Source organism: Hyposmocoma kahamanoa, unplaced genomic scaffold, assembly GCF_003589595.1.
Source record: "Hyposmocoma kahamanoa isolate Upper Pololo Valley unplaced genomic scaffold, ASM358959v1 175, whole genome shotgun sequence".
NCBI classification, from domain to species: Eukaryota; Metazoa; Arthropoda; class Insecta; order Lepidoptera; family Cosmopterigidae; genus Hyposmocoma; species Hyposmocoma kahamanoa.
In genome coordinates, this window is record NW_020653685.1 from 883,418 (window position 1) to 901,334 (window position 17,917).

The 17,917-nt window shown below is 37.6% G+C and overlaps 1 protein-coding gene across 2 annotated transcripts; it reads left to right on the forward strand.

Moving 5' to 3' along the window:
* The first annotated feature begins 191 nt into the window (after window positions 1–191).
* LOC113225803 (rab GTPase-binding effector protein 1) lies at window positions 192–17,249 on the forward strand. Of its 2 annotated transcripts, XM_026458243.1 has the most exons (16): window positions 192–240; window positions 315–428; window positions 1,565–1,702; window positions 2,112–2,236; window positions 7,595–7,684; window positions 8,932–9,042; window positions 11,225–11,273; window positions 11,909–12,024; window positions 13,194–13,426; window positions 13,840–13,933; window positions 13,998–14,082; window positions 14,158–14,173; window positions 14,242–14,344; window positions 14,424–14,540; window positions 15,470–15,580; window positions 16,674–17,249. In XM_026458243.1, exons 1-16 carry the CDS (start codon window positions 207–209, stop codon window positions 16,839–16,841), a joined length of 1,704 nt encoding a protein of 567 aa, XP_026314028.1. In that variant the 5' UTR covers window positions 192–206; the 3' UTR covers window positions 16,842–17,249. The 2 variants fall into 2 exon arrangements, with proteins under 2 accessions (XP_026314028.1, XP_026314027.1); XM_026458242.1 differs by having other exon boundaries at window positions 13,998–14,173.
* The last annotated feature ends 668 nt before the right edge of the window (window positions 17,250–17,917 follow it).

The following is a 17,917-nucleotide window of genomic DNA, read 5'->3' on the forward strand; positions in this document are numbered from 1 at the left end:
AGATTTTAAAATAAAGCAACACTGAAATGCATGTGTCAAATTAAGAAACGTCAACAGATTTTTCGTGGTTACTCGTCACAGTTTCTTTTTTGCGTTGTTTAACGTAATTTTGGAGCTGAAAATCATTTTATAATGCTGGAAATTCGATGAACAGAAAGTTATTAGTTGTAAACATTTAGCAAGCAGCACAAGGACGGCACAAGAAGATGGCTAGTGAAGCTTCAATGGATAGTTCAAAAGGTGTGTGTTTCTCTGACGAATTTGTAGGCCTTAAATGTGATCATCGCGAGGATGAGCGGTTATTATGTTTCAAGTGGAAGGCGCGGGCGAGTGCGACGACTCTACGGCCGACCAGGCGCGCAGAGAGGCTGAGGAACGGTTCAATATTCAGCGCGCCAGAATGAAAGAGCTTTTCTTACAGAAAGAAGGTTCGTAGCACTCCCCTGCGAAGCTAGCGACGGGATCAACTTACTGGTTCACTGTTGGTGTCAGCTAGATCGCATGACAGTGTTGTCCCTGGTTAATAGTTATTTCAGAACATCTCATTAGTGTTTATTGTTCTGTTTGTAGATTTCCAATATTGCACGTCTTTTTGCCTCACGTTTTTGAGATTAAATTTTAAAGCTTATTACATTATTTGTTGTATTCATACAAGTATTTGTGTATACCATGTTCTATGTTGCGACATGTAGAATACATCATTTTAATGAATAGGTGCTAATATACAGGTGTTGAGATAACTTTGTTAACAAGTATTGCAATTAAGGAAACATTTAACAAAAAACTTGGTGAAGGAGAGTGGAATCACATGAAAGCTAAATTGCCTCTATTTATTTATTTATTTATTTTGAATACCCACAGAAGATGGTTATGGCATTCAAAACCAGGAATAAACTTTATATATTACATTACACTCACTTCAAGGCCTTTTCCCTTCAAGGTGGGTGGAGATCACAGCTGTCCAATTGCAGTGATGTAGGACTGTACTGACAGTGCCTGAGTTATCCTTACAATAATAACATCCGCAATATTACATGTAAAGAATATACAATAAAGATTTTGTGTTGTATTGTTCTTATTCATTTATCAATAATAAAATATAGAAAGAAAGATTTGAAATTGTAAATACATTGAATAGAAAAATTAAAATAAGATTGAAATTGATCTAACTTAAGTGACAGTTGATAGTATAAATAAAAAATCTTAAACTATTTAATTGTTATTTTATGGGCATGGGTATCAGGGACTCTGAACAAAATGAGTCTATATAACTTTTTAATGTGTAAAAATGAAGGCTTCTGCACAATTTATATTCTAAAGCTTAAATTGATCTATCTAACCATTTAACATTTTAAACATCAAATTTTAGTGCAAACACTGAAATGAAAATTTTTAAAACAACATTACTTTTTTTGGAGTTACTTCTGTTTGATTAAATCACTTATACACTACTACCATGTCTAATATCATCCTAAGCAATATCATTTATCTAGACAGTTTCACGTAGATCACACAGGAATATGTCTGTTTTGATTCTTACAAATGCTACATGGCCATTCCACAGAGGACCTGCAGCGTCTGATGCTGGAAAAGCAGCAACTGGAGTCAGAAGTGATGGGGCTGCATGCCGAGTTGCAGCAGATGCAGGTGTTAAGTGCAAATCAGCAGTCTGAGCTAAAAAATTTGCAGCTTATAGTTGCTGGTTAGTTGTGTATTTAATAGAATCCTATTACTTCACTATGGCCTGTATGACCCAATCATGTACAACACACTAATTAGGTAGTGGTTAACAATCAAAAGTAATAAAGCTGTTTATCGCTTTTAACTTTTTAATTATCTAAAGTGATAAGTTTATCCTGTATTTACAGTTGATTTAGTGGTCACTACAGTCATGTGGCTATACTGGAAATGATGTCTTTCTGTTCACTTTGGGGCTCTAAAGATGGTGCTAATTTATTATCCATTAGCAAATACTATGGTTTCCTAAAAATTATCTTTAAAAAAAAATAAAATAATAATAAGTAAAATATTTTTGTAAGGACAAAAATATTTTTTAAACTAAAATTATATTAAAACATATGAACACATTCCTCTGTTTTACTTTTGTGCAGAAACTGTTGAGGCGTCGTCAAGCGGGTCCGAGGAGGCGCGTCTGTTGCGTGCCCGCAACGCTGAGCTCGAGCACCAGATTACTCAGCTCCGCGCGCAGATACAGCATCTACAACAGCAGCAACAGGTGTGCTTTTGTTTTGCAGCATAATGAATTATATGTAAGCTGAATATTGAGTTTCAACTCAACCATCAACTACTGTAAGATGAATACAGGGTGTATTTCTATCATTCTTATCATAACTAACGTAATCAACATTTTCAGGGAAATTAGTGAGTAAACATATTTGGGATCAGCGAAACGAGATCTCCAACCCCCTCTAATCCGTTTTTTTTATATCTTATTTAGTTTCAGTTTTATTGTTCAACAAAATCAGCATAATTGACATTTTACAGAGATAAAAACATTTGAGTGCCAATATCTCGAATGTTACGAAAGCTATGATGAACAGATTTGATAATGTGACAAATACTTAATCACTGAGACCGTGAAAGTTATGTCATTTTGATCTGTAAAAATTAATTGAATGAATTACTTGTCAGACAAAGAATACACAGGGTTGTGGTATGGTATGGTGTAACGGGCTGTTGTCCGCAACTCGACGTCCAAGCGCCTATTTTGCGTGTGGTGGGTGCAGAGTCGTGCCACCCAAGCTCCTCCAAAAATCTCAGCATCCTTCTGGGTTTTTCGAAGACTTCGGAGAGCGACCTCGGCACTCCTCCAGGGTATTTTGCCCTGTAGTTAGCTACGCCGGAGCATTGCACTAGGACGTGCGCGGCGGTTTCCTCCCCCTCCATGCATGCTCTGCATAGAGGGCTGTCCGTGATAACTAGATTAAAAAGGTGTTTACTATATGGACGACCCGTTAGAGCGGCAATTAGAAGCTGCAGCTCTTTCTTTTGAGGTTAACAAATTTACGAGATAGACATGGGTAGTGATTCCCTAGCCTGTCTACAAATCGTATGGGTTGTCCAGGTGTTATTATGAACAGTTTTTGTACCTTTGTGTATAGTTGCTCTTGACAATTGGTAGCTAGGATTCTTCTATTTTTTTATTTTAGGTTATTTGTAAAAGACTAACAATCTCGCTGGACTATATTACTAACATCATAAACAATAACTATTGTTCATGTTAAAAATAAACTTTTTAGATTTTAATGTAACTGTGTTTTTATTGTTTACTAAAGAAAGAAATCAAGCAAAAGTCCTTCTCGACAACCCCCACCCATGCCCCCGTGTTTTGCTCAGAGTTATACCACCATTAAGAGCAATGAAATTGAATATGTTTATTTTCGTATGAAAGTAAAATGTGGTGAATTATTAAGTCATGGAACTACAGTTGTTGTTTATGATCTTAAGAACTAATCCAGTGAGGTTGTCCATATTTTATAAATAACCATGTAGGGTGTATGCTGTTTCCTATAATAAAATCCAATAAGCAGATTTATGAGTGTAACACAAAAACGATTTAGTTACAGACCTGGTATATTTAGTAGCAGTGGAGCTCCCTGTCAAAGAGTTTGTCTAGGGAAGTACTGCCACCTTACCTATTTCTGCCGCTATGCAAGTAATGTGAGCATTACTGCATTCCGAAAAGTTTACATTGTAGCAAGTGGACACGCTTAAATTAGAGCTTTGGGTCCCTGTTGGGCACAGCAAAGACACGCAGAGAGGGCAACATTTAACAAATAAAATCTTCAAAAACCTTACAAGAAAAAAAATACAATTTATACAAAAAGACATTTCTTAAGTCTCAAATGAAAACTATTGTAATACTATATTATTATTATTTTGAAAGATTAATAAATATCTATATATGCTATTAACAAAGATTAACAAAACTGCAAGCACATGGGACTTATCAACTGATATCTCAGTGTGGCAGGCGCAGTGGACTTCCCCTCAGATCTTTGCGTTTTAAAGCTCTTGAGTGGCACTGCAACTGTTATGGACAGGCGTGTCGCTTACCACCAGGCGCACGACTTGTTCGTCCCGTCACCTGGTATCTAAAAAAATAATTATCGCTAGAAAAAGCGAATGAAAAGTACAATTTTAGCAGTTAAATAACTTCACAAAAATTCACACACATTTCATTCAGATTTAGGCACATATAAATTTATACCACAATCAGCTATACAGTATTTTTATGTTTTAATAAGGTACAACTTCCCTTGTCAATAGAAAAGTATGCTTGTGCCTACACAAGCATCTCAAAACTTACTATAAATATTGTACAAATGTAACTGTTGTCGTGGTTCTCAGTAAAGTAAGTTGGGCTGTCACGTCTATCGCACAACATAGTAGCTCTTTGATAATGACACCTTTATATTTCTTGACGTTATCAGTTACAGGAAATGTTGATACTAAGTTGCAGCTGTTTAAATTATCAAGTAGAGTTTACATTGGCATTGTCTATGGTGTAAATTTTTTTCAAACTATATGAAACGCATTTTGAAACACCCTTAACTAACTGGCAAACATACATCGCTATACAAATGGGGAGAAGAGAAGCCTCCGTTCATTGACACACAAAAAAATATAAATATTACGACGGCAATCATACGGGAATAAACGATTTTCGGGCTTTACAGTGCTATTTCCAAGTGCAAAATTAATAAGCACACACATACATTACATTAATCAAACGTAGACAAAACAATTTAATAAATTCAAATAAAATAAATGAAATTAACGTAGAAAGATAAAATAAAAATACCGAAAACTAAACTCAATTAAAATAATGTATCATACACTACATACAGAATTAGATTATCCCACTTGTATCTAATTGCCGCATACTGCTTTTCCATAGAGATCAACAACTAACTGACAAAAGTCATTTTATATAGATTTAATATAAGCACTATAGCAAGAAACATAGTGACATTTTTGTATTCGGGACTATTGAAAGGGTTAAAAGATTTAAAAGATTCAAAGATAAAATATATATCACTTTTGTACATTTCTTTGCCTAACCTTAATTTAAAAAAAGTTATATATTATGCGTATAATTTTAATTACTAACTTACGTACAGTTGTGAATGCACTTCTGCATCCCCAACCCTCGTTGGGCCATTTTGGTTGCGACCCGAACCCAGTGCTGTGATGATGATAAATAACAAGTAATTTCAGGTAAAGAAATGTATAAAACATAACCGACAGTAATATCAGGCTTTATTGTTAAAGTAAACGTATCCGGCGTGTTGTTTATCAGTTAACCAAACTTACGCTGTCATGTCACCAATAGAATAAATGGTTGTATAGTGTTACGTTCTTTGAACACAACTCAAGTGATATGCGATAGTAAATACTGTGCACAAGTTTATAATGGGAATTTATAATATATATTCCTTCATTGTCATATCGATTGCGCAAAACTTTAAAATTTAATTTAATTAAAATCTCTTAAAATTCCGTTACAAAATTTCAAAAAGGTTTGAATTTTCTTTTAAAGAACAGTGTTAAAAGTTTACTTGCCTATTTAAATTACTTAAAAACACATAAGTGAAAAAAAAATTTGCTTATTGTACTTAATATTATAACTTTCGTTATAAATAATCATTTATAAAATTTACCTAATGCAAAAATATGAAACAAAAAAAACTGAAAGGAAAACTGCGAAGGTTTTGTATAAAATTCAGATGTTATCACAGTTTATGTTCACAGTTAACGGTTGGTTAATAGAAATGATTACTTATATTAACTTGGCCTATTTTCCAATAATTGCATCTTGCTACGAAATTCAGTTGTTTCTTTGTTACATTTCAACAAACTGCTAAAAGTTACAGTCATGTGTACTATTTCTACATAAGGTATGATTCCACGGCGGTGGTAGCTCAGTGGGAGAACGGTGGCTTCTCAATTGAGAGGTCAACGGTTTGAATACCTGTGGCGGCATGCATCTACGACTTTAATCTCTGAGTTCCGTACATTTGTGAATATTTAGTATCAACACCTAGTATCTCGCTAACGGTGAAAGAAAACATGGCGACGAAGCCTGATGAAGAAAGTACCTTTGGAACCGTCTCCCTTGAGGAGATCAATGCACAGCAGTTGGACAATTGTACATTTTAAAAACTTGCCATGTTAGTATGTTCCATAGTCAAAATAAGACTACTGGTTTTAATTGCGCATTTTTGGGCAAACATTTTGACAATACCACGAACCGAGCTTACTTTGAGTTGAGTCGCGTGTTACAATCTTAAAACGATAACTAGAATTTCTTACTAAAGGCTAAACCATCACTTGGAATCAAAGTATTTTTGGAAGAACGTTGGATAAAAATGCGCCTTGTGCTCTTTGAATTTTTTTTTTTCGGTAGACGAAAGTAATAAAATATCGCTCCCAATAAAATAACCAATGAAGCGCCACTTATCGCCGACATTTAGGGACTAAGTTCGTTTTCTATCAAACTTTGGCACTCAAGGTCATTTTCAAACTCACCGCATTAACTATAACCAATAGTTAATATTTGTGATAACAATTTCACATAGGTTTATATCCAACATAATATGCTCGCATATACAGAGTGGAACGGAAATGGTATGAATAAAAAATATATACCAGATGGATTAAATACTGTACGTGATATAAAAAAAGACCAGTGAAAACTGTTTACTTACTTACTGCGCTGGCTGAGCGACCCGAAGTGGATCTTGGCCTCCTACAAAAAAGTACGCCATTGCTGTCGGTCGTATATCAGTTCCGACCCTTCGGACACTTTTCAGTCAGTTCCTTTAGGTCTTTGGCGACTTCATCCTTACAGCGATATCTTGGACGTCGCACTGGACGATGACCCGTAGGTTACCCCAAATACGCTCTTAAGGCGTATTTGTGAAAACTGTTACATTTTTAAATTCACATTTTTTTACTTTAATTCAAAACACACGTGTCCCAGCATTACAAGCTCATTATCTTTATCGAATCCGTTTCGGACACTCCTTTTTAACGTAATGGCAACCTCGGATTTAAAACTGTGCAGTAGCGATACTCGACAGCTGTGGCCATAAACAGAGTTGATCCACTTGATATTGATATACCTTTTCCGATACACCCTGTATAATAACTCAAAGGCGAAGCCCACTGTAACTTAGTTGTTATCGCACCACCGTGCCTAACGGACGCACAATCCATTTACTCCAGTATGTAATAATGTAGTTGCTCAATTATTGTCATCGTTTATAATTTAATGTTCTAATTAATTTAACGCGGTTATAAAAAGTTTTGTTATTGTTTTTTTTATTAAAATACATTTATTTGAAACAATTTACAATACAAAAATTATCAAACACTGTTTAAATAATGTTGGAAACTACAGATGGAAGTGAATTTGAAAAGAAATAAATTAACTTAGTTTTACACGAAGCTATATTAGAAAACTGTAATAAACATTTTAACGAAACAAAAGTAACTCAAGATGTACAAGAAATTAACCCTGATGGAGGCTGATAAACTTAACCTAGTCCACGCTCGTGCGGTATGGCAGGAGGTGTCACTGGCGCCGGCCACGTTCGTGCGCTCCCTGGCCAGGAAGCTCACCGCTGACACCGACGTGCAGGACCAACCGCCCAGAAAGGTGAGCACATAACTATTGTATAAAAGACTTGCGTTGTTTTTGAACAAATATCAGAATTGGCAGAGATGAAACATAAAGGTAGTATGCATAGAGTAATTCGACGCCGGAAAACGATCTTGTCGTATCTCGAAAAATAGGCCTTTATACCAGGGCCGAAAAACGATTTCAAAAAATTATTTCTCTGTAATTTGAATTAATAGAAAGCCAATTTTAAAGTATGATGTATATAATCATACTTTAAAATTTACTTTCTGCCAATGTCATTTATTCATATTCTAATTCTAATGTCATTGTAATTATTCATATTCTAAGGGATAGTTCGGGGTATAAAAACTGACGATGACTTTACTACGGTAGTGTATTTAACTATTTTGGTTTGTATTATTTTTAACTGCCTCAGTGGCCGAACAGTTACAATAGAAACATTTATATGGCATACATTTATTTCTTTCGTTAGCTTGGGTTGGTTGTTCGTGGTAAGTTATTATTATTATCTACCTTTTACCGCTCCGAGATTTCAATTAATAACCACTCTATGAGTATCACTCGAAATTTTTTTTTTTATATAAGTCACATGTTAAAACCTTGCAAAGGCTGTTCTACTTGTTTGGAAAGACTGAAAAAAGTACGAAATAATTAGTCTCTGTCATAGGCGACGTGGGGACGTTTGCAGTCGCTTGCCAGTATTTAAAGAAATAATATACATAAAGAACAGCCATGGGCACAAATACAATGACCTTGGAAACCCGTTATAATATCTTATAGCATAGTAACATATTGATATCCTTATATAAAACCGATATAGGGGAAAACCAAACACTACAAATCTAATTTCATATTCACGTCATGTGGGATGTTTAGTAGGACTTCTTGACCTTTGAATTGATCCTTATTCCGATGTCGTAAGAAAAAAAGGGTGACATTTTTAATGACATCGTTAAAATGGCCGAACGGTTACCATGCTGGTCTGCCACGCGGAGGTCCCGGGTTCGATTTCCGGGCCGGGAGAAATATTTGTATGGCCTACATTTATGTCTCTAGTGAGGTTGGGTGTAATTTGTGGTTGTCCATGTATTACATATGTACATGGCACCCGCGACACAGGGTTTCCCTAGAGGAATATGAAATTTATGAAATATAAATAAAAAGTTATGAAATAAGGAAAAACATTTAAGGAAACAACCTTAAAATATGCGTTATTACTTCAGAAGGACTGTTATTTTTTCAATTAATGGCATCATTTGCAGAATGTCGAAGACGGGGAACTAGCGCAATCTCTAATCCAGCCGCTGGAAGCGGAAATATTTGCGTTAAAGAACAAACTACGAGAGACCGACGCGCAACTGCAAGAGGCTTTGGTAATATTTTGTATACTTGTTAATACTTATATCACAAACAGACAATTAGACAACACTGGGCAAGCGTGTAATAGTTAGCATTGTATACTAGTAGCATTTTTACTAAAACGCCACCTGATGGTTAATGGCTGAACCAGGATGAAAAAATGCTCAAATATTGCAATATAACTCTTACTCAAGTGAATGTAAGTTTAATTTTGTTAAAATTTAAAATTGTGTTAGTTATGGTAGCGGATAATAGAGCGTGAAGTTTGAATTGCACACAAGCTAAAAAGTGGCGACATCTGTACCCGATCTTACACAGCGCCATTACATATCTTCCCTTTTTTCCTATATCTATGATATTGATGTAGTCGGTTTCTAAGTTTTCCACCACTTTTCTGCATATCTGAAGTGGTATAGCTTTCACATCCTCAGTAAATCAGTACGGCCTTTCTGTGACAGCTGAGCGGAACATGCATAAACAAATTGAGGCAAATTTGCCCTGCTCGTCTCGTCTATATAAAACATAGTTTCCGAAAGTGGTCCCTACGGCCCCCCATTGGTCGCTGGAGAGTCCTCGGGAGGCGCTAAGGTGTGACGGTGTGACCTCCTGACACCGTCATCTCACCTTTTTGTATCGCCTCTCTCGTCTTGTATCCTATCATTTTTTTATTTTACATGTATTTAAATGTTAAATTTGAATTGTTCCATCTTCCTTCACTTTCTCATTTTGTTTTCGTAACAGTCGGGGCTGTTACGAAATTTTGGTTCTTTACTACGTTTATAATCATTAAATAAGCTAAATCATGTGTAATAATACATAACAACCTACAGCCTTCATGTACCTATGTCTGTAATTTAGTTACTCGGCCCATTTAGGGGTAAGTGCCTTTATTAAAGTGTAGGGAGTGTTTTTTACTGTTGTACCTGTTTTTTTTTACATTTACCTTTATATTGTTTCAGCCCTTTCTTTTAACTTTACTTCTTTAATAAATTTTGTGGACCGAAAGTTTCCCTTTGCATTGCCGTGAACCTGTTCACGGCTAGTTAGGGTTACAACCCTTTCAAAGGACCTCGGAAGCAATTGAGGAGTGTTGATACTATCCAGGGGATGCTACCACATTTGAAAAAAAAAAACAGAATTATGTATATAAACTACATCACTTACATGTATTTTTCCATTCACTTACAATTATATGGACGTCGGTCGTCTGACGCCGCGCTAAAAAGTGTCCGAACTTATAGGGCGTTAAAATCGTATACAGAGCGTCATTCACGCTTTAGTCTTCGTTTGTTCGACTGACAGCGAAGCAAGCAAAATTAGACAGTACTGCGATGACATTACAATTTAAATTCAACGTTTTAGTTTTTTCATATTCCTTTGCATGTCACTACGTTTAAATAGGTTGACTTGGGACATTTTTTTCGTGGTTTTTGTATTAGACCCGTCGTCCATTTATTTGTAAATCAATGTATTTTTCCTTGTGATTTTTTGTGTTAAAATAAAAAATACGTGTTTTCAATTAATTTTTGTGGTGTTGAGCGTTGAAACTCTTGTATCTTGCCTTGTGGACGGTGATACAAAAGGTTTGGGAACCTATGCTTTAAAAGGTGAAGTGGAATGACCCCCGCTCAAACTCAAACATAACCCAATTTTAAACAGTCAACTCGACTTGAATAAATGTCATATATGCACCTGTGGCGTATGTAAAAGTATCCACTCTGCTAATATCACAGCTGAGTAAAGACTGTGACGCCGATATTAGCAAATTACACTTGAAATCGTCGTATTAAACTCTACTGCTCATTCGTAAGACAGACTCCCCTGGAAAGAAGAAGTTGCTCGTTGTAAATATACATTTGAATACATGTGCCGTTACGATATTGAATTTGAACATCTTAGATCGAGAATACCTGGAAGAGCTAAACGGGACATTACCACGGCTTTTTATCATACAAGTACACTCTGGGGTTACAGTTTTTTATACTATTTCCCCTAAACTCACAAAATACTTTTGTGCGTAGAAATTGAAATACAAAATACGTATTAAATGTTCCATAACAAGGGATTCAAATACCGCCCAGCCGTACAAATAGATGATATGTTTTAAAAGTGAAGGAATTGCCCTTTGGAATGAAACATTTTTCTGCTGTAGTATATTTAAAGGCATTTCTTGTAAAGAAATCTTTATGTTTTCAGAAATCAAAATCAGCAGTCGCCGCTTCTGCCGGTGACACTAAAACAGATGGTATGATAATTTCGTCCATTACTTTCTAATATCAAATATGATATTGAAAATTGATTTGTATACGAAGTGGAAAAAAATCAATGGAACAATCTTTTATTTTTATCATTAAAGCATTCACGGATTTTCTGCATAGCTTACCTAACCGGCAATCGAGCCGACTAACTACAAATGCAAAAAATAAACACTCACTATTTTATTGCACTAATCGATAGGATCAATGATAAGAATAAAATCCCTCTAACAAACATGGGGTGTTATAATTCAAGACGTCCATAAAATCTTATTAGTACATAACGACTTACATTAATATCATCTAACGTAGACTTGTCATCATTATCTTGTAAAAAAATCGGTGAATGCAGTTATTCATATTAAGGAAAATAAAAATGTTTAAGTAAATTAGCTATCGTAAATATTCATGTCTCGTTGATTTTTGCCATCATGTTTTTATAGTCTTTTGCCCTTAATTAGCTAATTGGTTGCATTTCGAACGAAGTCTAATGCAAAAGTTCGTATTTAAGTCGGTTTATTTGTTATTCCGCCATTAAAGTCATGATTGGTCAATTTATCTGCGAAGTTTTTCAACTGTGAGAGCATTAGTAATTTTTAATGTATTGTTGTTTTTCGCTCCGTAGAGATCAGCCGGACTTGCGACATGTGCGCGAACTATGAGAAGCAGCTAGTGGCGGAGCAAGCCGCCGCAGACGCCGCCAGGGACAAAGCCTCCAAACTCGACCATGCCCTTAAATTGGTAAAATTATTTATTATAGGCACTTAATTGTAAATAACTTAAAACTTTTTTTCTACTCTTGTACTGTCAATTCTAGTTTGATAAACTAAAGAACGTCGTACTTTTGCTAATTAAAAGAGGCACACTTCACTGTGTTCCTGAACAGACTAACGTCACTATATTTGTGGAATTATTAAAATTCGAATTGTTAACTGATACCTCAAAATGTTACATACTTGGGTACAAATGCGTAATAATTTGGCACAAAAGAAACTATTTAAATATGACGCTTCTCAAACACTCGACTGCCTCCTGATTGGTTAAAATATAAGCGGTACTTGGCCAATCACGGGCACTTCTATTCTATCTCTTTGGTTTTTTTGTTTTGTAGCGTTTGTTTTTGTTTTCGTATGAGTTTGTTGACGTGGATTGTTAACAAAATATACGTTAAATATTTGTTGTGTTTCATTATTTTAATTTTCTCGTAGAAAAAGTATTGTATTATAATGAGGGGTATAGCTCTAATGCATAGCGAGAGGTACTTTTAATAATATAAACCGGGATCATCTTAAGAACTTTTGGTTTATTTTACCATTTTACATAATTTCACTTTCAGGTTACCAATCAATAATCTAATATGTCAAGATCTTCTGTTTTCTTAACATTCTAAATATAAAACTATGATCACTACCTATATTCAGCCAGCAATTCTACTCAGCGTAGAGCAAGTTATATAGTAGAGTAAATTATTACATAATTAGGTCTTAAAATCTCGTGCCTATTACTTAGGCCGTTGTTGCTCGGTGACCTAATACAAACACGAATTTATTTTTTCCGAATCTCATTATATTTTTGAACTAGGTAGACTTGCTAAATCTTATAATTAATTTTATATTATAAAAAATTTTATATTATATAATATTATAAAAAATTAAAATCTTATAATTCTTTAACTATATCTTAATGTTTGGTTTTTGTCACTGTTCGAACTGCTGGAGTAAAGTGTGTATAAAAGTTATAAAAATTTTGTGTGCCGCGAGACAGGTAACGGTGATGTAAATTACATTCTTGTAAGGCTTTTGTAACCTCTATACATATCACAAAGAAATACATTAATTTCAATTTAGATACTTCGTATACGTAAAACATAGTCAGGCAATGTTTAATAATGTAATATATTTTATTTATAGGCAACAGAAGAATTAGAAGGCGTCCGCTCAATACACGACGAAACTGTTCGGTCGTGGCACTCCGAAAGAGCCGCTAGTTCACAACAGTTAGAAGAACTTAAAGCTGCAGTCGAGGAGGCCAAAACGACACTTGATTTGAAGGTGAAGGAAGCCGAACAAGCCTCTCAGCACGCCCTGGAACATGTCACTACATTAACGGTAGATAGAGAAACGTTGCAGAAGAAACTCGATATGTAAGTATACAAATTGGGGGTTTTGTTGAAATGAAATTAAGTGTCTCCAATACTCGATTTGTTCGTCGTACAACGTGTTTTTCAATAGACAATATAATGAATGTTTGGAATTGTCTGCTCGTTTTGGTTCGGGCCGGTCGTAGTTTTTGTGGAAGCTTTCGACACGGTGAGTCATTCAGCGCTCGAGAAAAATGAACGTTCATTTATTGGAATAGGGCCGGGTTGAATAAAAGAATATTGGAAACTTACAATTTAATTATATTCGATTTTAATATAGAAAGCCGAGAACAAATATGTAGGCAAAATAATCCAATCTCTTTCGGGGTTACGCAAGGATCGGTCTCGACGCCACTTTTGTTTTTATTGTTCTGCCGGTCGCAATCGACTCGATAAATGGAACTTTCGCACCCCAGGCTGGAAAGGGACAACGCGGTGCTCGTGGGCCAGTTCACGCAGAAGGCGCACGAGATGCACAACGAGATCATCGACCTGCCGGACTCGACGGAGGTGAGCGCCCCGGCGCGGGGAGGGGCGCCGGGAGGGGGCGGGCCGTAACGGAGCTTCTGCGCAGGCGCTGCAGGAGCTGGCGCTGCGCCTGCGCGAGCAGCTGATCGCGTGCGCCGTGGGGCGCGAGCGCGCGCTGCAGGACGCGGCCGAGCTGCGCGCGCAGCTGCTGGAGCAGGGCGCGCTGTGCCACCACCACGACGCCGAGCTGGCCCGCACGCGCCAGCAGCTGCGGGACGCCCAGTGAGTCGCCGCCGCCCGCCCCGCCCCGCCCCGCCCCGCGGGCCCCGCCTCACGCCCTCCCGTTGCAGGGACGCGCTGGCCCGCCTGCAGACGGAGCGCTCGCAGATGGGCGAGCTCGGCGACAAGCTGCGCCAGTCCAGCGACATGATCGAGAAGCTGCTCGAGGACAAGGCACGTCCGCGCCCCCGCGCCCCGCGCCGCCCGTCGTGCTCCGTGTACTGTTTTCCTTCAAGGCCCGTGTGTCTTGCAGAAGCGACTGCAGACGGAGGTGGCGGAGCTGCGCTCGCGCGTCTTGGTGCTCCAGCAGGAGCTGGACAATAGTGAGAAAGTGCAGCAGGACTTCGTCCGACTATCGCAGTCCTTGCAGGTACAGACGCCTATTAATACTGTTTTATAAAATTTCGATAGCAAAATCCCAGTATATGAATCGTATCTTCAGAAAATAAAGTCGTGACTTTATCGCTCTGGTTTCCGTGGTACAGTCATAGTCGATTAAGACAATTACAGTCTGTCTTTTTTGAAGACAGAGCGAAACGACATTTGTAGAGTTGCAAATTTTCATAAAATTTTAAATAATCACGTAGTTCTTATCGACAGTTTTATCGATAGATTGTAAAAAAAGACAACATTTTGCCAAAATTGTCTGAATTGACTGTTACGACAAGTTGTAATTGCGTTATTGCCTTCTTCTTTCTTATTTTGACGGTTGGCCTACTAGTATCCAAATAAATTTTTGTTCATGCACATTTTAACAAGAACATGCGGATTTCATTATCTATATTAATTAAAATTAAAAACTTTAAAATACGTCTCCTTTTTATATTTGCAATAGACATAGTTCTAATTACAGTGTATGTATGAATGAACTTACAAAAACTGACTACTCAAATGAACCCGTGCCCAGCAGTTGGACAACTAATGGACCTATTTCATTTATTGATAGGGCCGATATTGTTGCATGCGTAACCAACATTCAATCTATAGTCGATAAAACATTTATCGACTGCAATCAGTAGCACGCAAACGGACAACACTTTTGCGCAATTAACTGTCATTTTACGCCATCTTCAAAAAAGACAGACTGACTTCAAGACTAAATTCAAGTCTACCAAAATAATTCTCATCTCAGTGAGCCTAAAGTCGATTTTTGTCAGATCGATCAGATTGGGTATACCGTTAAAAAAGATACAAGGTGCAAAACGGACTTCTATGAAAAGACTGATGCAAGTACTCTCTGCCTACCCAGTTGGATGGTGTATATACTTTGATACGTTGGACGTTGTAATTGTGTACCAGGTTCAACTACAACGCATCCGCGAGGCAGACACGGAGGTGCGGTGGCAGAACGACGAGGACGTCAGCGAGTGCCCTTCCTGTCACGTCTCGCTGCCGAACAGCAAGAAAAAGGTAACCTTTGTGCTGTAGTTATTCACGAAGATCGGTATTGTGCTTTGCTTCCTGAGTACCGTTATTCTACTCTCGAGTGTCTCCTCCTTTTTCAACAATAAAAGATCTTCAAAAACTTTGTTTATGGTTGCAAATAAATCGAGGTTATAGATATAATAATAGTATATATACATGTTGTCTCTTCTGACTATCTGACGTAAGTAGCAATTTGCCAATGCGACATGTTTTCACTTTGGCGCTCCATGTGTTGAATTGTAGTAGCTCGAGACAATATCAATATCGGGACCATACATATTACCTGGTCTTTAAATAGGAAATTCACAGTATTACGAGTATCCAGAATAACTAGACCGAACCAATCTAGAAAACATCGTTTTACAAATTGATCCTACGGGGTTTAATTCAGAATCTCCTTATCAAAGGCCATAACTGAGTCAACTGCCACTTGCTTGTACTGGCCTTGTCGCCAGCCTCGTTCGTTTCGTTGTTTTTTTTTAATATGAAGGCATTGAACACCTCCCTTGTCCTGATCTCTCCACTAATAAGTTATTCTCATATACTGTTATTCCCATCAGTAAATTATTCCTCTAGATGTCTAATTCATTCAAGAAGTATAACGTTGTTTACATTTTCTTTGATTGCGGAGAAATCAGTAGTTGAAGTATTTTAAAATAAAAACCTCGTTACTCCAAAAGTAGTATTTTTATTACCAGCCCGTTGCACCAAGTACCAAGTAAGTACAGTCTAATTAATTTTTTATTGAATTGACATTCAATTATTTTTTGTGAAATTACTCCACTAGTTTGTTATAATTATTGATACAAAGATTCACGAACACTTCGAAAAAATTCCTTCTTGAACCTGGCACGGTTTGCTAGAAGATGTCGGTTCGAATTCGGTTATTTCAGTCTTTCAAGTCCTGAACAGTGAAAACGGTTGATAGCCGGAAGTAAAATCCTTTTAACCAAAAGTAGCCATAAATAACGGTCGAGACGGCCGAAAGTCCCAAAAAATGGTTGCCTCGAAGTGCCTCAATTGCTCAGAAACGATAGTCGGAATGGATGAACATTGGCCGTGTCGCGTGTCCTGGCAGGTGCACTGCCGGCACTGCGGGCGCATCTTCTGCGCGGCGTGCGTGGCGCACGTGGTGCCGGCGGGCCCGCGGCGGCTGCCGGCGCGCGTCTGCACCGTGTGCCGCACGCTGCTGCAGCCGCACACCGCGCCCTACTTCAGCACCGACCCGCCGCACTCGCCCGACTAGCGCGGCGAGCCGACGCGTCCGCGGCCCCGCACCCGACCGGGTGGCGACTTCGAGAATTAAACTCGCATCTTACATGATTCACTGAGATCTTAAATCTTTCAAAATAAAAAAGACCCAGGGTGACAGAGACGGAAACATTACACCCCCTGCCGCGCTCATTCCCTCGCGCTGACCGCATACCACTGTAAAAGAAAGTACCGCCTATTCTCGTTTAAATGCGTATTAAACAGAACTAATACTAGAATTGCGTAACAACAGCATACAGTCACGTAGTAGATGACGTGAGTCAAACTTGCGTCGGTTTGAAGACAGATAATAAACAGTAATTTAATAAAAAATAGAATAGATAGAACAAGTCTAGCTAGGTAACGAATCGTGTTTCATCATAAATTATAATAATAGTATTTAGGCTCAATTTATATTGCGGCGGAACGAATGGAAGCGAATTTTTGTATCGATACTGAATATAGCATTATGAACTTTATCGTCAATTGTCTAACGTACAAACTAGGTACGAGCCAAAAATCACGTCGCGCATCTTCCGCGGAACTCTCGCGCATTTGCAAGAATTCCGCAGCTGCTGTCGGCAACGCTTGGCGAATCCGCGGGAAGTGGATGAAATGCTCGACGCGTCCATTTCATTCCCTTCCGCCGCAATTATGCCTTAAAGTTCAGTGTGCAACGGCGTATCCCCGCCAATGACAGAGATATACAATGAAATTTAGAAATCCTGTATATGACATCATCTACTTACTAATTAATTTATTTCTTTAAAACTTTACATCTACCATTATAGTTATAACCAATGCTATAGTGTACAAATTAATATGTAAATTCTTACATTCATTCCATAATAATAATAAAAAACTACTGACTCAAATTATTACGAAATATGTACTTAGCAAATAATATATAGTGTTATTCTTGTGAATTCACACAGAGTACATGAAAGCAAGTCCGTTCTGTCTGCAAAATCATTTAGGATTTGCAAAGCTCGTGTGAGCGGGGCCTTCTGGCTCAGATTATTCCGTCCGCGCGTCACTACCAACAACCGCGGATTTCGTCGCCTCCCTACG

Excerpts from the sequence above, each read along its gene's own strand:
- LOC113225803 (XM_026458242.1), top strand. The coding sequence starts at position 207 with ATGGCTAGTGAAGCTTCAATGGATAGTTCAAAAG. Across the intron at positions 429-1,564 it reads GCTTTTCTTACAGAAAGAAG|AGGACCTGCAGCGTCTGATG; the intron begins GTTCGTAGCACT and ends GCCATTCCACAG. Across the intron at positions 14,174-14,241 it reads CAGCAGCTGCGGGACGCCCA|GGACGCGCTGGCCCGCCTGC; the intron begins GTGAGTCGCCGC and ends CTCCCGTTGCAG.